This window comes from Cornus florida, unplaced genomic scaffold (genome assembly GCF_030987335.1).
Source record: "Cornus florida cultivar Cherokee Brave unplaced genomic scaffold, ASM3098733v1 CherokeeBrave_3.0.0_Hap2_Chr02, whole genome shotgun sequence".
In the NCBI taxonomy this organism is placed as follows: domain Eukaryota; kingdom Viridiplantae; phylum Streptophyta; class Magnoliopsida; order Cornales; family Cornaceae; genus Cornus; species Cornus florida.
The window spans coordinates 17,933,724-17,956,297 of NW_026775572.1; the positions used below are offsets into that span (position 1 = coordinate 17,933,724).

The 22,574-nt window shown below is 36.0% G+C and overlaps 2 protein-coding genes and 2 non-coding genes across 5 annotated transcripts; 2 read left to right on the forward strand and 2 right to left on the reverse strand.

The window, feature by feature from the left end:
* Nucleotides 1-3,816: 3,816 nt before the first annotated feature.
* On the reverse strand, nucleotides 3,817-7,046 carry LOC132293998 (uncharacterized). The gene is made up of 3 exons (XM_059791699.1): nucleotides 5,293-7,046; nucleotides 5,167-5,208; nucleotides 3,817-4,365 (listed from the first exon to the last, which is right to left on the reverse strand). Exons 1-3 carry the CDS (start codon nucleotides 6,201-6,203, stop codon nucleotides 4,359-4,361), a joined length of 960 nt encoding a protein of 319 aa, XP_059647682.1. The 5' UTR covers nucleotides 6,204-7,046; the 3' UTR covers nucleotides 3,817-4,358.
* A 2,928-nt stretch (nucleotides 7,047-9,974) lies between these two features.
* On the forward strand, nucleotides 9,975-10,116 carry LOC132298119 (small nucleolar RNA snoR134). The gene has a single exon (XR_009479542.1). It is a non-coding gene; the product is annotated as a small nucleolar RNA snoR134 (small nucleolar RNA).
* A 68-nt stretch (nucleotides 10,117-10,184) lies between these two features.
* On the forward strand, nucleotides 10,185-10,272 carry LOC132298116 (small nucleolar RNA U36a). Its single transcript, XR_009479539.1, has one exon. It is a non-coding gene; the product is annotated as a small nucleolar RNA U36a (small nucleolar RNA).
* Nucleotides 10,273-11,146: 874 nt separating this feature from the next.
* LOC132294000 (BTB/POZ domain-containing protein At3g05675-like) lies at nucleotides 11,147-18,525 on the reverse strand. Of its 2 annotated transcripts, XR_009477950.1 has the most exons (3): nucleotides 17,203-18,525; nucleotides 11,283-12,261; nucleotides 11,147-11,176 (listed from the first exon to the last, which is right to left on the reverse strand). XR_009477950.1 is itself a non-coding variant. In XM_059791700.1 (2 exons), exons 1-2 carry the CDS (start codon nucleotides 18,403-18,405, stop codon nucleotides 11,989-11,991), a joined length of 1,476 nt encoding a protein of 491 aa, XP_059647683.1. In that variant the 5' UTR covers nucleotides 18,406-18,525; the 3' UTR covers nucleotides 11,147-11,988. The 2 variants fall into 2 exon arrangements, 1 of the variants encoding a protein (XP_059647683.1); XM_059791700.1 differs by having other exon boundaries at nucleotides 11,147-12,261.
* Nucleotides 18,526-22,574: the final 4,049 nt, after the last annotated feature.

Below are 22,574 nucleotides of genomic sequence, written 5' to 3' on the forward strand. Positions count from 1 at the left end.
CCGTTGCTATCACTACTATATAGAACAGAGTTAGGTCCATGTGGAGCGCTTCAAATGACAAATGCTCCGGAATTTGAGGGGTGAGAACCGGAGGTTCTTCATTGAAGAGCAGATAACGAAAGTACAGGGGAAAGATAAGAACAATAAGTTGAGCTTCAGGAGTGGTAGAAGACCCGGATTGGTACCGGAGGGGAGAATGGAGAGAGGAGAAAAATTACAAATAAATAATTTATTACTCCGTGCAAAACAATTACTAATAAATAATTTATCAGTCCCTAATTTTAGAGGGAAAAAAAAAAAAAAAACTATGGTTATAAAGAAAAGAGAAACTAAAGCAAAACTCGTGCCCAAAACAATTAGAGTTTTGGGGTGCGGTGCTAGGGGATGCCCGAACTCCCTATGATTGTGCTCGGCAAGCCAAACTAGGGAGTGAATAATATATTGTAAACTAAATCAACAAATTTCTTTTCAATTACAAAAAAAAAAATTCTTTTCAATTACAAATTTCTTCTCTGTTATTGTTTGGTACCGGACTGTTTTGGATTGTTGGCGTAGACAAGATTAGTCTAGGGTTCTGTAGACTATCATTGTCTTTGTTCAACTTTGATGGACTTGGGCCATTGTTTTGGCAGCCTTGGGCTTGTCTGATGTATTGGGCTTTTGCCCTATTTGGATCTTGTACAGTTACATAATCAATACACCTTAACTTTCTCGAAAAAAAAATAAAAACCTGTATATATATACCCAGAATCGCAAAGAGAGAGAACTAACCTGATCTATTTGCAGATATGTGGCTGCTGTAATCCTCGGTCGCTTCAGGCGTTGGGATTTGGTTTGAGGCAGAATTTATAGAAGAGAAAAGAGGAGTCCTTGTTCTGTTTGGAACCAATTTGGATTTAAAATTGGAAAAAAAATTGGATTGAATTTGCAGGACATATTGGTTTAAGTACCAGAATTTTTTTTTATAATTATTTTGGCAACGTAAACCACAAATTATGAAACAATATTTTAATATATACTTCTTTTACTGTTAAATTTTTTATTACCATTATAAATATACTTAAATTACCAACAATAATATGTAAAATTACATGATGTTTTGTTACCATATATATATACATTTAAAGAAAGAGTGAAATAAATCAAGTTGGTCAAAATTTTTAAAACGCCATAAAACATTATTTGAGTTATTAATCAATCCTAATAACAAATAAAATAGTTTTTTTTTTTTTTTTTTAAACTTCATGAAAATAATCATCAATGAATCTTTTACACCACCTAGGATAATTCACTATATTGTTTCCTTTTAAGGCATTAGGAGGACTTTTTTTTGTTCATTAAAGTGGTTGGTTTCTGGGTTTGGGAGTCCGATTTGCTGCCTTAAATTACAAATTCATTTAGTGGGATGCAAGCTGAAATTTGCCAGTTGATCTCCATAACAACTACCACCCTATAATCAATCTCAAGATCTGTCTTCTTTAGGACAACCACCAACACTATCTTTCACATTTTGGTACCATTCACAGCCACCACCACTAGTACTATCGGCCCATTTGCATGACCACTTCCATTGTATGTTCGATGTGTTAAGGTTTCCCAGATTGTGATAAAAACAGCTAGAGAAAATAACCAACTCTAAAAGTTCATATTATTTGTTTGCACTAGCATTATTCATACGCAATTTTGTAAAATTTTAACACAGAAGTTCACCTACTTGTTTACTGCCCACAAACATGCAACTATACTTGCCTCATTGTTCGAAAGAAATAAATTTCATTGTTTGGTCCATAATTTACCGAAACCTTATCTTCTATTTAAAAGCTTGAAATAACTTTTTTGATGTTTTGAACTGCCTTTCCTCATCTGAATGGCTACTTAGTATGGCGAATTAGAAGCTATGTTGTACTATGAATAGTCTGTAGACAGATTTTTTTACCCACTGAGTTTAAGGTTTTATAAGTAACAAATAGCAATAATTTGTCATGTCATGCTTCTGATCATGCTGATATCTTTTCATATTCATCCTGTGTTTTCATTAATAATATAATATTGTAATTGCATCAATGAACCAGTATATATATACCCAAAATCGCAAAGAGAGAGAACTAACCTGTGTGTTTTTGTCATTCACACAGGTTAGTTGAAGAATTGTGATGAAATTTCAGGAGATTTTTTCAAGTTGGACACACAAGACACAACATTTCCAAAGAATTAATCGGAGGACTGGGGTGCCCTTCAATTCAATGCTCTTTTTTTATGACGAGGACCGGAACATTGAATCGGTAAGATTAACCTTATTGTTTTCCTATCAGTTATATCCTTGTATGTTTGAGAAGTTGAATCCCATATTCTTTTATTGTTGAGATGCACTGCAAATTGCTTAAAATCTCTACTTTAGGCTTTTTTGTCACCTATAAATTTTCAAGTTTTAATATTTTATTTTTTTTCAGGTTTCAAAAATGGGTGTAACAAGCATATTGGATGGTAATGGGGTAAATCCTGGAGCTTTCAGGCAAGGGCTTACAGAATTTTCTCAGAATTCAGGATTATCAGGGAGAAACAGAAAGAAATGATTGTATTTTTTGTGTATTCAATTTGCATTACAATCTAAGATGTTAAAATTGCCCCTACTTGTGGGGATTGTTCTGGTTATATTTTTTCCCGAAAGGTATTGTATCTGATAATTGGAATGTCAAATTCTGTCTTCATGAATTTTGTTGGTAGTTTAACAATTTCAGATTTGTTGGTCAGGGATAAACCAATTTTGATGTCTCATTATGGAGGTTGAAATAGTGGTATGGCATGCAGTTCTGAATCATATCAAATTGAGATGTTTTTAACATGGACAACAAATAAATTCTGAGATTTTCTTGTTGATGTTGTCACTTTCTTGACATCTGAGTTGGAACAAATTTCTCCATACCCTCTGGAGATAATTGAATATTCTGTTTGTCTGGTGAAAGCGTAAAAACTCAGGAAAGTGCAAGCTCAAAAAATCTCTAGTAGGTACTATGTTGACACTGAGAAACTCTATATGCATATTAGTATATATTCATGTAAGTCTTCTCTTTTTTACTTCTTCTGCATCCTTGCATGCCTTGCTTCCCTGCAGATTTGGCAACTTGGTGACATTAAATGGTAACATGCACTGTTGTGCGGGTGTAGCGTAGTTGGATGGTAGGATGCACATTGCCACGTTGGGTTCAAATTCCTTCCGCTCAAGTTTGTGTCTTAAATTTAGCCTATGTTATGGGTGGGGATCCTCTAATTAGAAGAATTTTTTATAAAATAAAAAATACGGCATTAGTTTGTACTTTAAATATAACCTATGTCATGGGTGGGGATCATCTGATTAGAAGACTTTTTTATAAAATAAAAAATGCAACAACCTAAAAATAATAATAATAATAAGAATTACAAGACAAAAAATACCAAGCTAAAAAAATCTCTAACTCTGTATTATTTTCTCTCCTCGTCTACATATGTCCCTATTTATAGAGTTTAAAATGAAACAATTGGAAGGGAAAAATTCTTATTACATAATTGAAAATAAAATAAAATAAAAATACAAAAAATATTCCTAAAATCTTGCTACTTTCCAATTTGGCTTGATATTTTTGACTTGATGGTATTGCCATTTTTGGCTCTTTTCTCCGAAATTAGCTCCTATAAAACATGAAAAGTAGAGATAAGAACCTTTAACTAATAAAAAATATTAATTATTTATTTATTATTGAATATAAAATAACAAGTTATCACACACAAACACACATATATATATATATATATATTTTTTATATATATATTTTTCCTGAATAGGATATTTTTTGAATTTTATAAATAGAAGAACAATAGTACAATTACAAAAGGAGAGGGTAAACCTCCAAAAGAAACAGAAGAATGGACAACAAGTCCATCCACAGCAAAAATAAAAACCAAATCCTAACTAGAAAAACCATAAAGAAAACCAAAGCCTTCTTAAAATGATAAAAGCAAACAAACAAAAGAAAGCCATCCTCAAGAATGAATTCTTGAAAAACCAGACCACAGCAAAGCCATTGTTGACTGCAGCACCACATGATAACACTCCAGCAACTAATTATTTGGACCAGAGCATACATCAGCAATTAAAAATTAGAATTAAGTCTTCCAGTCGCAGCTTGAGGTATGACAAAACCTCCCATACAATAACTTGTGCAACATGTGTAGCTTGATCTTGACGTCCCTTGTGCAAGGCTTCATTTCTAATAGCCCATATTTTCCAAATAGCAGTTGAAAAAATTGCACTCAACACTTTAGATTTAGTAGAATTCATGGTAGTTTGCAAACTGAACCACTCCACCAATTGCAACACTGAGTTACAACCTGGAATCACAAAAATTTGGTGCACTTATTAGATACATGATATCAAACTGGGTTAGGCTGGATTGTTGGGCTAGTTTTACTTTCAAAAGAGAATAATATAAGAAATGGGTTGGTTTGGATTGTTGGGCTTTGGGGTTTAAACTAAATTCAAATACTTATTACCATATAAAAATATTATGAAGGAGATGAAATTTGATATTAGCCATAAGGTCCTTAAAGAAAGTGGGCCTCTCCGTGTTTAACAATGATTTTGAACCGTGCTGAAGAAGTGGGCCGCCATCCACCAAATTCACACCCAGCAACCTAAGGCCCAACCCCGCTTGCTATTGTGTTTGAGATCTTTTCATTTGAAAATGGAGTGGTAAAAAAAAAAAATCAGTATTTTTCATTTATTGTACACAAAAACCCTAAAAAAGAGAGATAGGACGAGAAATGATGATGTAAAATTGGTGTTTAGATAGTCTGATTTTTCTGATAACATACGCAAGACATTCATTTACTCTCGGAGATATTCGTGATCATGTGAAATTCCACCATAACCCTTGAAAACAGAGTGCAACGGCTAAAATTTTTATTTTTTACATCTACCGTATTCACAGTTGTCTCCATTTACTCTACTTCAAAGCTTTGTTGACTACTTCTAAAAATATATACATACGGAGTATATATTAAGAATAAGATTACAAGAAAACATAAAACATGAATATTTGATTTTGCTATGGGAATGATGTAATTGTAATATATATATATATATATATATATATATATATAGTAAAATAACATCAATTAAAAGAAAGTCACCTTGCAGAAGACTCTATTTGGGCATTCCCGATCTTATAGCTGCTGCAAATGATAATTAAAAAAGACACATAAGGCAAGCTCTGTATACATACATGAGAATTAAATCTACCAACTCAAGTCACATACCATGTGAAACAGCCACGGATGTGAAGCCTCACTGGAGGAGATACCTCTAATTCCAAGGACACCGAAACTTCCTCTTCAACCTTAACCTCCCTCATTCCATCCTTCAGTGAGAACACGTTGACGCCAACGTTTAAATTGCGGGAGCGGTATTGAAAAGGACTGACCACATACCCTGAAATGAAGGTGCAAAATCTCCCATTGCCCAAGGACAACAGGTATGTGGTACCATCATTCAGCAATAGTGCACCAGATGGAGGGTATCCAACCACCAGGTTGATTCCGTTGCCATCAATTCTATAGTACATTTGATGCTCAGTTTGGATCGACTGAAATGACACCTTCTCCATTTGAGGGGGAAATTGAACCGGAGGTTCTTCATTACAAGAATCAACCTGAGGTTCTTCTTGAAATTGAACCGGAGGTTCTTCATTACAAGAATCAACCGGAGGTTCTTCTTCATCAAAACAATCCCAAACATGCAAGTTGAACTTATTCCCGAATTCCGTCGTTAGGACAATTGTTTTTTTTTTTGACGAAAAGAGCTGGTGGTCAACAATTGTTTTTCTCGACAAAAGGAGCTGGTGGTCAACAATTTCTGAATGGTGGCTTTCGAGATACACACCAAACGGCACGGGAGGAGGAGGAGGGAGAGGATTCCACTCGCAGGTTTTAGGATTGAAACTCTCACATGCAAGGGGGCTTAAATAATTGCTAAACACATATACAAGACCATCTTCCAACGGTCCTATACATGTGGGGTTGATCTTTCCGGAACCCATGGAAGTCGCCCTTTTGATTTTACAACTAGGCACATGTAACTCCCATACTTCTTCGCATGCCTCGAGGAAGCCGTTTTTGTATACCTCACCCCCAAACATGTAAATCACGTCATTCACACAAAAAAACCCCATATTGCGGGGAATTCACGAGCAGATAACGAAAGGAAATGGGAAAGAGAACCAACGAAAGAAAATTTGTATAATGTGTACGTCGTCGCCTATCCTTTCCGCAATAATAATAAGTTGAGCTTCACGAGTACTGGCAGAAGATCCTGCCATTTTTGCTTCTTGATGAAGTGAAAGAGAGAGGAGAGTTGTTACCGGAAGGGAGAATGGAGAGAGGAGAAAAATTACAAATAAATAATAATAATTTATTGCTCCCTGCAAAACAATTACAAATTACAAGAGAAAAAAAAAAAACTAGGTTACAAAGAAAAGAGAAACTAAAGCAAAACAATTCGAGTTTTGGGGTGCGGTGCTCGGGGATGCCCGAACTCCGTATGATTGAGCTCGGCAAGCCAAACTAGGGAGGGAATAATATATTGTAAACAAAACCAACAAATTTCTTTTCAATTACAAAAAAAAAAGAGATCTATAAACATTGGAATTGTTTTCCTTTCCAACTCTGGGAATGGAATTTATTCCAGGCACGAGCTTAGCTGATCGTTTATATTTATACCCATAATTGCATCTACGAACCTGTATATATATACCCAGAATCGCAAAGAGAGAGAAATTTATGAAGAGTGACCCGTTACTTGTTATTCTGTACAAATGAATCTTGTCTAATTCACTAATTCGTGGGAAGATACTGAACTTTTGTATTTGAAAAATGTTTCAGGAAGGATCTCTGAAGTAGATGGCGGTTGATAAAGTAATCCTTGATTATAATTTCCAGTATGAATACTGCGTCCAACATGAAACTTGTGATTGGTAGTAAAACACCGATTCTCCTGGTGAGACCTAATTCTATCTTCATAGAATATCCTGAGGCTGCTGTAATCCTCGGTCGCTTGAGGCGTGGATTTGGTTTGAGGCATAATTTATAGAAGAGAACGTAGGAGTCCTTGTTCTGTTTGGAACCAATTTGGATTTAAAATTGGAAAAGGAATTGGATTAAATTTGCAGGACACATTGGTTTAAGTACCAGAATTTTTATTTATAATTATTTTGGCAACTTAAACCACAAATTATGAAACAATATTTTAATATACTTCCTTTACTATTAAATTTTTTATTACCATTATAAATATACATAAATATATACCAACAATAATATGTAAAATTACATGATATTTTGTTACATACATGATATCAAACTGGGTTAGGCTGGATCGTTGGGCTAGTTTTACTTTCAAAAGAGAAAATAATATAACAAATGGGTTGGTTTGGATTGTTGGGCTTTGGGGTTTAAACTAAATTCAAATACTTGCTACCATATAAATATATTCAGGTTTCAAAAATGGGTGTAACAAGTCAAATTTCTAATTCTTTTTACCATTAAAAAAAAAAAAAAATGGGTGTAACAAACATATTGGTTGGTTGGTAATGGAGGGTAAATCTTGGAGCTTTCAGGCAAGGGCATGCAGAATTTTCTCAATTCTCAGGGAGGGACAAATGAATGTGTGTTTGTGTTTGTGTGTGTGTGTGTGTTTTTTTTTCTTTCTTCTGTATTCAATTTGCACTACAATCTAAGACGTTTAAATTGTCCCTACTTGTGGAGATTATATTTGATCATTCATATTAAATTCTTAAAGACATTACATTGTTATTGTAGTAGTTACATTGCATCTGGCAATTTATGTCTTGCACGGGACGTTCAATGAATTTTGATGTCAGGGATAAATTAAAATTTTGATATCTCATTTATGGTTGTTGAAATAGTGGTATGGCATGCGAGACACCTCAAGTATGGGTTCCAAGTTCTAACCAAAAAAAAATATATATATATATATATATATATATATATATATATATATATATATATATTTTCTGGTCTTAAAATATTTACGAAAAATCAATTTTTTATAAGTTATTTTATACGTCTTACCTGATGGACTCAACTTGAACCTTGATGTAAACCTTTGCCAAATATTGAAAAATAAAAATAAAAACAAAAACTGTTACCCAGCATTGACTCTAAAATGTCGGGTGAATAGAGTTTATGGCAAATAATGGACAATATTTGGTTTATAGAAAGGCCCAACCCCTCTTTACCATTTCATTTGAGTAAGCCCAAGCCCATTCCTTTGGTGTGCAATTATGAATGGCTAGACTGAACTTTCGGATTGCTTCCCACAAAATGAATTAGGAAAGCTCACCGGAATTTCAAAGGCAAATTTTTGAGAATCCCTTTGATTTCTCCCTGCAACGCCTGTGTCCTTGAGCCAAATTCCAAACTGAGCTTCACTTCAAGAGGTTGAAAACACACCTTAAATTATTTCTATACAACATTAAAAGTTTCACTTTTTGTTTTTTTTTGGTGAGAAACATTTTTTTTTACTCATTCAAGTTTTGTTTTGTTTTGTTTTGTTTTGTCCTTACAAAAGCATAGCTTCTTTTTAAATACCTTTTCAACAATAAAGCTTAAAATCCACTAAGGTCATGCATTCTATCAAGCTAAAAAAGCTACTCACATTACATTGTTACAATAGGTCATTTTTCATTCTTCTGCCAGAAAACAGAATTGGTGCTAATAGTTTAGTCTCAATAGCAAATCTTTCATACAATATATGCTTGAGCAGTGAAAGCCAATAATGAACACTAAGATATGAGCTAGCTGTGGTTTCTCTTGGAGATCAATACCACCAACTTTTTAATGCATGAATTGAACACTTGCAACAAAATTGTATTTGTATAAGAGAATTCATCAAAATAATACAGTAATAAATAAAAATACCCAATACAAATTCAAATGGAAAAACGACAACAAATAGCAAAACAATATTAATCAGAGAAAAATATTAATCCAAGTTTTGAGCAAAACTTATAATCCCTGAAAGAAAGACACGGATTTCTATCACTAAAACTAATGCTTAAAATAATGATAAATCTTCACTGAATGGAACTTCACAGACTCACTCTACTTCTACCCTCATTCAAGACTTCCATATTCTGCTAATGTTTCTTAAAACTCAGTATATCAGAAGAGGTAATAGTTGACAACATCCTTTGCATTGCCTAAAATGAATTCCATGGGCTCTCTGCTTGGTTTTTAGGCTACAATAAATAAAGAAGCATTGTGTTTCCCTTCAATTAAGAAATTCTGGACCATTCACTTTTGGTCAAATAAACTAATTCATTTTCATGTGTTTGCTATGTGGAAGTTCTGAATATAATTGCAATTTGGAAATAAATAAAAAAAGAAGTAAATTACACTAACCTTTTTTAAAGTTCGAGCAAATTACACACGAGTTAACCGTTCATAGTTTATTACTTTTACTGTTCGTCATTAAATTAGACTACGTCAAGTCAGTTCACTTTTGCACCATCACTTGTGGCACGTGCTCGGAAAGTGATCGTACAGTGTAGAGCACCTCCTCTATGTTAATTTCAGCGAAATAGGCTTTGCTTGGTATAGCTTAACGGGTCAAGTGCAGAAAACACTCATGAAGTATGCTTACGGTGCATATCACACCCCTCGCGTGCAACAAACACCCCTCAAGTTTCAATTTGGTGTAATTAAGTCTCTTAACAAATTTAAAATTTAAATGGACCAAATTACCCTTATTTAATAATTTTATAAAATATATAAAAATAATTTTTTTTGTAAAAAGACAAAAAAGGGCACTATTCTTCCTAACCCAACCACCACAAAGAACCACTGTTAACCCATTTTCTCTTCTCTGCAGAATCATATACACATAGTATTATATTTGCTTTGTAGTTTTCAATATCTGTTACTTACACGGTGCACCACGGACTTCTCGGAATCTTTCTTAAAGAAGAAAACCCCATTGCTCGTGCTAGATCGCCGCCGTCTAGTGTTGCAGTTTAGCCTTGTACCTCTTTCCACGGCTCCTGTGTCAGATTGACGGCCAAATATTATTTCACCTTTTTCTAATTAAAAAGGTATTCGATCTCATAAAATTAAAATCTTTCTCAATTTATTTTTGGCTATGATTATATTTTATCCGCGCTTTCTAAAAGCAATTTATGAGCATAAAAGGAAAAAATTGGTTGAATTTCTTGACATGAGCCAATTCTTATACATATTACGGACTTTCCGAAAAACTATATATATATATATATACTGAAACCAATTTATGAGAATGAAAGGAAAAAAATTAGTTGAATTTCTTTATATGAGCCAATTCTTATACATATTACAGACTTTCCGAAAAGAAATAAAATAAAATAAAATACTGAAAGCAATTTATGAGCATAAAAGGAAAAAATTGGTTGAATTTCTTGATATGAGCCAATTCTTATACATATTACAGACTTCCTGGGAATAAAAAATAAAAAAATAAAAAATAAAAAAAATCACCACCCATCACTGCCGTCAACCCAAATGCCCAGTCCGAAGATCTGCAAATCAACCACCACCAAACTCGCGATTTTTTTACAAGTCTCCGTCCGTCGGTTCGACCATTGCCATCGGAAATCGCATCTCTCACTGGACCCATCAAGCTCACGGCCGATTCAGTTATTCCGTGCCTGCCGTTTCTCTCACCGCCGAGCCCTCCCTCTCGCCGGCCGCCGTTCCACGCTCTTTACCGCGAACCGTCCTCGTCACCACCGCCCGCCATATCCGTCCTCGCCAGATCCATCAGCGCCGAGCACCTCCTTGCGTCGGCTGTACAGACCCGTTTGGGTCAAAACTAGTAAAGCCGGCCGGCCGATTCATGCTTGCCGGTCCATTCTGTCACTGATAGGATAACGCAGTAGACTGATCCATAGCCTAGAAGTGACCAAGAATGTTTAATTTCTCTGATGAACTTCGACGGGAGATTCTCGTTCCAATCGTGATAAGTTCATTGCCTTTGTGAGTATGACAGGAGATTTTGATTCTATAGTGTAAATCCAGCTCTTTTCACCCCGATTCTAGATTAAATTCACCTTTGGCTTGAAGCGTCTGAGAACCGAGATCTTCACATGGAGTACTGGTGAACCAAGAAAACAGAAGAAGATATTAGGAGTGGAAGGCAGCCTTTGGTTTGGCTTACCACCGAGCAAATAAAAAAGTCAAGATATTTGGGCTTCCCCTACCCTATGTCATTGATGCTTGAAGCCGATGGAGACGGCGAGCACGGACGGCGGAGAATGATTGTAGTGAAGAGGGTGATTGCAGGGGCATTTTGGAAAGAATAAAAGGGCAAAATGGGTATTAGAGTATTAATTTATTTCATATTTCTGACATAAGGGTAATTTTGCACAATATCAAAAAATTAGAGATGTTTATTGCACACATTTTCAATTAGGGGGTAAAAATGCTACAAAAAATATACTTTAGGAGTATTTTCTGAACTTCTCCCATAGCTTAACAGATAAAATTTGATTTTAATTTTTTTTTTAGTTAACTGAGATTGCCAAGTTACAATTCTGTCTGAGTTGTGCTTCTGTACGGAGGATTTGAACTGCAATTCAAGTAAAAAGAAAAATGTGAAAACCTTTCCAGCACATAATACAGATTTCAATAATCCTCGGCGATGCCATTTATTCTGCAGCATTTTTACGCGGCAATGAACATTGCCATAACACCACCTTCTCTACTTTTCTAAACAGCTGTTTACCTTCGATCTTACAACTTTTGTCAACGGTTCAACGCAAGACCCAGCCACCCCCGTTTATGTACATACTTAACAGTTTTGCTGCTTAACCAAAGTTCAAAATGCATAATATCTGCAGGAAAGCACAAACCTACGCAGATCAACAGTGAGACGGTTCCACTATAAACACAAGTTGCAAGCTGCAACTAACAAAGGTTGTCTGCTTGTGGGGACCGAGTTGCACGGCGAAACCACGTGTTGAATGCATTGACCAAGTGAGGGCAGTCGTCAACGTTTCGAGTTGAAAAACTGAGACACTGCTGCAACAATTCCTGCGCATCTGAAAGGGGCAGCGTAGAGATAATTCTTAGGAACGTTTCCTCGAGCTCCGGATAGAGTGATTTATAGCTAGGAAGCATGGGTTTGTCTTTACATACGATCAGCACTGGAAGCCAATCTTTAACCAGCTTCATCCTAACCTGTGGCAGAAAACAACAAAATATTTGATTCAGCAATTCTATAAAATAAAAAATAAATCAACGTCAAAAGCAAACTTGACTAATGGCTTCTCAGGGCCAGATAAATCACAAGATAGGACAGGTTCAGACTGAGCTTTTTATCCGACCCATAATATACAACCAACAACAATCTGAATAATCTAATCCATTACTATTTACAAAGGCTTAGTGGGCGCTATAAGGACACTCATCCCTGGATTATTTTAGGCACGACAAACTGCCATTTTACCTAATCCATACCTCAATTATGCTTCTTTGGTAGTTTAAGTGTGAGAATGAAGAAGACACATTACAAGAGCTTGTGACACCAACTCCATAGTATTGAAGTTCTTACAAAGTCAAATTTCATGAAGGCCATTTTAAATATTTTCCAAATGAAAAGATCAAAGCCCAAAGGTGGCATCGTCGTATTCTTGCAGAATATCCCCCATAGGAAACAAGTAATGTGTGTAGTTAAGGAGACAAATCCCCCACACTTGTACTTCCACCATGAAGGTAGAATATCCCCCATAGGAAACACGTAATGCGTATAGTAAAGGAGCCAAAAACCCCAATTTGTAATTTCCACCACGAAGGTATGCCAGAAGGCCCGCTATAACAACTGGATCAACCTTGTGCGCTTCAAACCAATACACTTATTATTAAAATTAAATTAATTTTTTCTCCAACAATTTTTGCAATTTTTTTAACATTGCAATTTTCGAAAAGAAAAATTTTGAGTACTTTGATTCAGAACGACATATGATGAGAGACTAAAAATAATAAATAAAAAAGGTACCATTTTAACTAAACAGAATCCAGCATGTTTTAATAAAACACAATTATCAAGAACAAAATAGAGAAGTACATTAATAACTTATACGAGTAGCTACTATAGAATCTTTCATTTAATATCTGACAACTAAAAATATTAGTATATAATTTAAGATATTTTTCCCTGTAAACACCGTCTAACAAAAATGTCTTAGAAAAAAGATTCATGTATCTTTATTAAACTTGCAAGCACGTTTGTATAAGTTTTCTTTTTCCTATCTTGAATTCAAATAATCGATATCATACATGTGTGTATATTATTGTAAATGTAGTAATGATACGTTTAAGTCTACCATAATAATGAACTTAAATTTTTAATTCATAATATTGGACTTCAAAAGTAAAGGCAAAGAGGGTACAAGTTAAAATTTAATTTTAAATATTAAAGTTATATTTATTTCCAAGCTTGCCATTTTATTGGCCACAAAAAAAGTCTCTTGGAAATTTTTTTTGTGGGGGGTGGTGGGGGTAGATTACTTTTTTGTTTTTGTTTTACAGTATAATAAAAATTATTGAAATTCATGGCCCTCCCTAGCCCCCCTCTCCCTCTGCCCCTACTTCGTTGTGCCCCTGATGGGGTGGATTTGGTATTCTCTTTAATCACAACAAGGGCAAGTATCAGCTTTAGGCCAGGTAAAGTTTAAAAATCACCACCTGATGCCACCCTTATAAACTTATCCTTTCAATGTCCTATACCTTACATAAAACGACTTTTATAACCTTTTGTACTTGAAAGGGAGCTGCCAACAGAAAGGGGGGAAAGCATGAGAATAAAGACTCCCGTCATGGTGAGCCATCTTCATCCCTTTGCACCATCGCCCAAAAGTCACCTACACTTCTACCATAGCTGATCAACATCACTCACTCTCTCTCTCCCTAGATCCTTAAAAGTTAAATCCATAATAAGGGTCAAAATGTAAAGTCTATTTACAATTTTAGCTTTTAATTTAACTTAAATAAAATAGCTACCATCTTTACAAAATTTGGTCCAATTAAAGCTCATATGATCATGATTGTTAATTTCTTGTACTTCACATTCAGAGTTCATAGAACTACTAGAACTAAATCTAAAGGGTAATTGGTGCAATAATAGACCCTTGTACTAACAAGCATAAGGAAGTGCGTTTAAGTCTGAGAGCAACCACTTTGTGCAAAAAACATGCCAAAAATTAGTCTGCCTCCAATTTTCCTTTCCCGACATCTTGCACAAACGGAACCAGCAATGGATTATAACCTTTTTTGCAACTGAATTTTAAATTTTTTTTTTTTATAATCACAAGAATTATTATAACTTTTGGACTTAATGGAGATTGTCGAGCTACAATTCTCTTTTATTGTCTCATGTTTATCAGAAGGTTTTTCTCCAAGTACATGGATGAGAAAGGGCTGGCAGATCCCAAAACTTCCTCATTGTCGTTCCATTGAGTATATAGGAAAATGTTATTAGAATTTAAAAGATAATGGAAAGGCACATGATCCATAAATTTCACTTGTGCAAGAATTCTTCATCGAACACCAAGTTCAACAGTTGGAAATTCCTGCAATTCACTTGCATAGTTGCATATAATTTTGGAGGGGAGTGAGTTTTATTTTAGGAAAGTGAGAAATAGGGTAAATATTCAATCACTATAATTGTTTAAAATGGATAAAAAGAGTAGTTTGCAGGTTCAAGTTTGAAATTTTTTTGCATGGTGATGAATTTGTGAGTGTGATACCAGAGTTTAACCATTTACATGTCATGCTCATTAAGCTAAATAGTGACAGCATGTCTTGTTACATTTAAGAAAATGTAATTGAGGTGCCAACCAAGGAATTTTTTTTTTTTCCTGAATATTTGTGCATTAGTTCCAACCAAGGAAAATTTTCAGTTACCAGGAAACTATTTTACTCTACTTTTGACCCTCTTATTTGTAGTACAAGTGTACTTAAAGCATTGGGGCCCATAATTTAATAGGTCCCACCTATAAGAGATAAATTGTACATAATTTAAATTTTGCATCATTGGACAGGATTTAAAATGCAATCTGAATACCACTATTGTGGATCCATAAGACATGCTCCATTAAGCATTTTTGTATGTAAAGTTGATCTCTTAAATGGGGCTTCCCATATGCATGACATTGAGCAATGCTTTAATAAAGTAATCCTTATGTTCTGCCAAGTGAATATGCATAATATGAACTATGAAGTGCTACTAGTTTTAACTTAAGTTGGTTTCTTCTTGTTTAGGAATATTTCCAATGAAGGAGTAAGGTTCTGTTTAAGGGAGCATGTGGCAGTCGTGTAAACATGTTGAGTCCCACATTGGGTATTTATTTATTGGTCTTGGACTTCTAGGTGAGTGCGGAGAACTTAATAATTTTGGATGTGGAACCAACTCAGTGATTATTTGTTCCTTATTGACCTTCAAAAAGTAAATTTTGGAGTTATTAGATTGGAATTATGATGGCATTCAGGGGGAAATGGGTTTGAAACAAATATATTGATTTGACTGGGCTGTGCGGCAGGAGGGACCCACGCCTCCGCGTGGGACCCACGCAACACTTCCCCCAAGCTACATTGTCGTACCCTCTAGCCGACTCTAATACCACTGTCACGGTGCCTGTTCCACACTCAAAAGTACTAATCACCACTTGATAGCACTAGTCATTAATGTAAAAGCAATTAATTACGTATATGCCACATATATCAATCTCAGATTGTGCAATGATCTTTACTTATTTTTTTACTAAAGAAATTTTAATTTGTTAATAATCTGTTTATAATTCTCAAAAAAAAAAAGAACTTTTAAAACATTGGATTTAGTATTCCAAATAAAATGGTTCCACGTCTTGGAGCATGTATTCTAGAAATAGATCATTATGGATGTAACTTTTTTCAGGTAACTTGAATACTATGAACATAAAAGTTTCTTGCGCTCACGAAATAGTTCTCAACGAAATTCCAAGAGTGTTCATACTGTGAAGTACACTACATATTATATTCCAACGATATAAGAAGAAAAAAAACAAAATGTATGTCCACTCTACTTAATTAGGACAGCATTACTGGAGAGCACTTGAAAGAAAAACTACAGCACTTGCCCTTAATCTTATACATGTTCTTTCGAGAACATTGTGCTTGGATAGAGGCCTCTCCCTCTCACCAAATTAAGAAACTCCTAAATAATTTCCAAATCTATTGAAATCCAATTTGCATGAGTTAGAACATTCTCCATGAGATTGAGAGTTAAAATTCCTCTGGCCAGTAAGAAGATCTATTTTTTTTTTCCTAAATAAGAAGATCTAATTTTGAGGTGGAGCAATGGCAACCGAAATAACTGAACACATTATTTCTTCTCATTCTACATCTATTGACTAAATAAGTTTTAGCATTTTCAATCCCCAAACTGGGTCACCGGACTTCCATTTCATAGAGACCTTAAATCAATGAAAGCAATGTCGAAGAATTCCATCTGCTTAGCCTTATACTAACCCTTCTCTATCTGATTTCCTACAAAAAATTCACTGAAGTTTCAGCATCATCCGTCATTAAAACTCATTAAACCCGACTTATCAAAAAATATATATATCAAAACTCATTAAACCTGGTCCTTAATTTGGACACTTGGATTATTGATCAGGTATATCCAAATCAAAACCTATAAAATATAAATATAAAAAATGGAAAATATAACCTTGAAGAGACCATAGCACTAAATATGATTAGAAATAACAGGTGTTTAAAGTTCACTTAAATCCGTATCATTCAGGTAGGAATTCACTAAAGTAACTTTCCCATAAAATATAGGCAAACAAGGTGAGTCACCAGAAATACAAAGATGAACATAAAGCAAGAGAAGTACGCTAGAACCGGAAGGAATCCACTAGTCAGTTTCTAAACACATGAACAAAACCTTCAGCAGCCTAGACTCGAAATGAAACAAGCACAATTTTTTTATATTTTTTATTTTACAACTAAAATGAAACAAGCACAATAGACGAAAATAAACATTTAGTCCACAAAACAAGCATAATTTCTCATGAATACTCTGTTAATCAAATGACCAGCAAAATGTATTTAAAATAACAACAAAGTTGAAAGAGAAACCTGTCTGTCGGCCAAAATGATCCCAGCAGCAACAGCATTGGCAAGCTTGCAGGTGCAGCGAAGAATAACAACAGGAAGGCCCGGCACGATATTCTTCCACATATCATCACGAAATGCTCTTTGCAAATTTGTTGTGAATGAAATCTGATCACTCCACTCTTTCACGGCAGTATCAGCCACTCTCAACTCAATCATCCTCTCAATTAACCACAACAAATGCCTGCCATTCGTCATCGCTGTATGCAAATTCAACCTCTGAATCGCCTCCGTTTCGTTATGATCACCTCTAAAGTCAGGGCTCGAATACTCCTCCAACGAATCCTTAACGATCTTCAAACTAGTATCAAATGCTCGATCCAACACTCTGCATGCCGATTGTCTAGAAGAGAAGTCCCTCAATAGCTTTGCAACGAAAGCCTTCGCAAACGCCATGTTCGGATGGTTATGAATCGCCGCAAAAATCAAGCCATGCAGCATTTCTTCTGATGAATCGTTCTTCGCCGGTGAAACCCTAGCGATAAGCTCTTGAGACTCTTCTTCTGTGAGAAGAGGAATCAAACTCAAGACTCTCTTCTCTTCCTCTTCACTCCACGGCACGGCCTCAAGAAATCGAACACAAACCCTAACACAGTCCTCGAACAGAAGTTCGAGAGCCACGGGAAGTATCGAGAGAGCCTTAGATGCGCTATTGATCGCGTTCGAGAAATCGCTCGTGTAGAGAAGCTGAAGAACCGTTAGGTGATTGTTGATCGATCCATTTGCGGCCGCCACGCCCAAATTGAACCGATGAATCTTGCGAGAGCTCTCAGAGTCGACGTCGCCGGAGTCTCTCTGCCATCGATCCGACAACAGTGCGGCGAAGTACTTTGATCGTTGGAGGACATCCGAGTGGAGGTAGATCTGGACGTCGGACTGGTCGACGGAATCGAAGGCGGATCTGGACTCGGCCTCGTCCAATTCGAATGAGGAAGGTTGGTCGATGTAGAGGCGGAGGATGACGTCGGCGGTGGCGGAGTCGTTGAATCTGCCGGAAGGGAGGACAGAGTGGGAGGCGGTGCGGCGGACCCCTGACGGTTTGTGGTGGTTGGATGCCTCCGTTAGGGTTCCGTCGGGACGGGCGGAGTCGATGACGCCGACGGTAGAGGAGAGGCGGCTGTTGCTTCCGACCCGCTGTCTCTTCTTTGGCCCACCACCAGATATCATTTCCACGAGAAGATAAGAGAGAGAAAGGCTGTTTTTGTGTGACGATTGCAGAGATGAAGATTTGGAGAGCAGCAAGTTCTATATCATTCGGACATCCAGAAGTTTATCCAAAAACGTCTTGAGAGGGACAGGTGTTCGTCTTTTAAGACGTTTGAGTTGGATAAATAATATGAAACAGAAGGAAAAAAAAATGAATATGATTTTTTTTTTTTTTTTTTTGGTATTTGGTATTTGGTAGTAGTATAAAATCTTGAAAAAAAAAAGAGGAAAGAAAAAAGGTTATTGGATAGGTAATTCTTTGTGGCTAGTCTTCACTGTCTTGGCAGTGACTTACTCGACTCAGTTCTCGAGAATTAGTCAGGTTGTTGAATGGCCTAAGGGTTCGTGCCATCCCAAATACCTCGAGGTTAATTTAAAAAAAAAAATAATCTCACTTATAACATTTTCTTCTATACGGTGCATACCCTGTGTTTATAATATTACTCTTCCATCCCATATCTAGGGATGACAAATTTCTCATTCCCGTCATGTCCAATTTAGGGTAATTATATTAAGTATATATAAGCATACTTCTAAAAACAAGAAAAATTACGTGTTTAGAAAATTATGGTGTATATTAAACAGGATGGGGATTGTGGGGCCGGGGGTATGGGAATTGAAGTAAAATTTTAAACGAAAATGGGGGCAGAGATGAGAATAAAAAAAAAGGGTAAAGGGCAATAAACCCCCCCCCCCCCCGCCCGCCGGAACTAAATAATGCCCCCTCAACTACTTAAAAAGTATAATTTTAGGACAAAATCTAAATTTGCCGACACTTGAGCTAACCGAAAATGTTGAATTACAAAATTGCCCTCAACAAATGATATTGTGACAGCACAAATACCTTATCGCCATTATTTTTGGACAAAAATATCCACATCATGTACTGCCACATCATTAATAATAGGGACATTTAAGTAATCTCATAATCCCAATCCCCTAATCTTCTCTCTACAAACCATCGTCTTTCCTTTGAACTAGTCGTGGCAGCACCACCACCAGCACAGATGCGGAGGTATCATTCCAACTATCCCCATAACCACTACCATCTCCACCCCCATAACGCCAACGAGAATCACGGCCAACTCCTGATATTTTGTCTCGGACTCGACTTGGCAAATCAAACCATAATAATCACGAAATCAACGTCTGCGTGTCCTTTCCTAGCAGCCATAGCAATTGTTGTTGTATGAATCTTCAGAATCCTACGCCGCCATGAAGAGGAGGGATCCCACAACCCTTTATCACGCTCACTTTATCTTTTTATCTGATGCAAAGTATTATTATTATTATTATTATTATTATTATTATTTGATGACATGTGGGTCACAATTGTCTTCAATCATTGAGAAGGCGTGTTCAAAGTATAACCCACAACTTTTGTATATACAGAGAGAGAATGGGAGGGTTAAAGCTAAAAGTGGAAAGGGTGGCTTCGACTGGTCGGTGGGGAAACGGCAAGGATTGGTCGGTTGTGGAGTAGCGGCAGATGCGGCGATGGACAGTGATGAGCTTTGGTGAGACAGACTTGGGACGATTTGCGGCGGCTCGCGGCACCGGCGAGGAACAGCTGGATGTTTCGGCAATGGGCGGCAGTGAGACAGATTTGGCGACTATTGGAGAGTCGGTGAGATAGAGATGGCGACTATTGGAGAGCCGGTGAGACAGACTTGGGACGATTCGGCAGTGGGTGGCGGCGAGCTTGATGACAGGAGAGAGCAGCGGTGTGATAATCAGTGGCAGGGATTGACGATGGCTGAGATGACAGCGGAGAGCTGTGGTGGTTGACGATGGTTAAGAAGACAAGAAGACAGCTGTGATGTCCGGAGGCGGCGAGATTGAGTTCGGCCGTTGGACTTACAGCGAGGTTGATGGGGCTCGCGGTCAGTCGGTGGTGCAGCAACGGTGAGCCTAAGATTGAGGCTGAGTTCGGTGAACTCAGGTTCTGTTGTTGAATAAGACTTCCATCTGAGATGGATGGCGGCGGCGATCTCGGCGGGGACTTGATTAGTGAGATCGGTGATGGCAAAAGTGGCAGGTGAGATTTCGATGGTGATGGCAGAGGTCGGCTTTGGTGTCAAATGGGTGTGAACATGGGTGTGGCAGAGGAGATAGTAGGGAACTTCGTCGATGTTGAGGAAGACGACGCTAACGCCGGCGAGCTTGAGCACGCATTTAACCAGTTGTTGTTGATGGCAATGGCGACTTATGAAGAAAATTAGGGTTAAACCAAGACGTTTTAATTTGGAATTTTTATCTATTTATTTTCTTAATAGGAATAAGGGTAACTCAATCATTTTGAAATTATATATTGGGTCAGGTGATGAATAGGTGCCGGAATAATGTCACCTGGTGTTTTTTTGTAGAAAAGGAAATAGATTAGGGGTTTATTGTAAAAATAGAAGTTTGGGGGGGGGGGGGGGGGTTTGGAAGAGAGAATAAAGTTCAAGGGAGTTTATTGCCCCTTACCCTAAAAAAAATTACCGAAAATGAGAATGGAGGATGAGATTCCCCCCCGCCCATATGTGTTTATATTGTTTAAATCCTAACTCTCATTTTTCGAGTGTAGCATTGTCTAAGTAATCCCTTATTCAATCACAAACACCTCAACATAAATCCTAAATTGCACCAAAGACATGAGATAAAAATGAATAAAGGGAAAGTTAGAGGAAGATGCCATATAAAAACTCTATATCATAATGGTGTTGTGGGTTAATAACAGATATGAAGATTTTGAGCAATACATATACATAATTATATATGGAGATGAGAGAGAGAGAGAGAGAATCATGGATCAAAATTGAAATATCTGAAAGATCGCGAAGTCTGAAGCACTAATGTCGATCTCCTTCACTTCAATTCGAATCACTGGTTGGATACAGGTATAGAGAAGGCGAGAGTCGGGACCCAAAAAAACGATGAACGAGAGTTAAAATTAAAGTCTTTGTTTTTAGAAGCATGTACATACATGGTATATTAAAGGTAATATGATATAACACATAAGGGTAAAATGTTAAAATCATAGCATAAACGAGCGAAGCAGGGAGACGCTCTTCCCCCACCCTAAAATTGATTCATTTTTTATTTCCTAACCTTATTCCCGCCCCATTTAAACAAATAGTTCCCCGAAAACCATTTTAAACGGGGTGGCCTGGGGCAAATTACTACCTTTATTTGAAGACATAGGATGAAACAAAAAAAATGATAAAAAGGGAGAAAAAAAGAGATAGATGAGATATCCCTAAATAAGATATTGTATCATTCCCTTTTTCTTTGATCTGTTTGATGAAAAAGAAGAGAATAAGTTAAAAACTTATTGTGTTGGTTAGGAAATAATAGAAGATAACAGTTTTAAATTGTTTTAACCATTATACCCAGTCATAATTTATGAAGGATAATATTATAATTTAAAACTTTTAATAGTTTGGCTTATTTTCTTATTCTTTTCAGTTCAATTTTGAAGGTTGAAAATTTGTAAAGAAAGAAGCATGACCCATCAATTCTATTATTCTTTCTCTCTTTGTTTTCTCTTTGTCAAATAAAGAAAATTTGTTCATTTTTTTTCCATATTCTCTCCGCCCGTCTTCTGACCGATCAAACAAAGTATAAAGCTTGATAAATTTGTTTTATTATCCTCCACAAAATGGTAGAAAATGAAAGAAAAAGTTAGCATTTAAAATGAAGACAAAATCTATTAAAAAGGTATGGTAATAATTCATTAAAATAATTTCATTTTTTTTTTCTCCTCGTTGTCTTTAATTTTTTTTTTCCGTAGTTTTATCAATTATTTATTTTCACTGTAACAAACATGGTAAGAGAAATTTTAGTAATAGTACATGAGATTCATAATTTTAGTTCAAAGAATTAACCAATTCTCAAAACTTAAATGTATAGTTCTTTGCAACAAACCCAAAAGGAAAAAGGAAGCACAAAGGTAGAGACCAGGGACATGTTTGATGATGGTTTTTTGTTTTGTGTTTTTATTGCAATTATTAAAACCTGTAGTAAAGTTAACTATATAATGGAAATACTAACAGCTTGTTTGGTTTGTAACTATGAAAATAATTTTTTTTTGTTATCGAAAAACTGAAAACAGAAAATTATACAAAAAATTATGTCTCGTTCAGTTT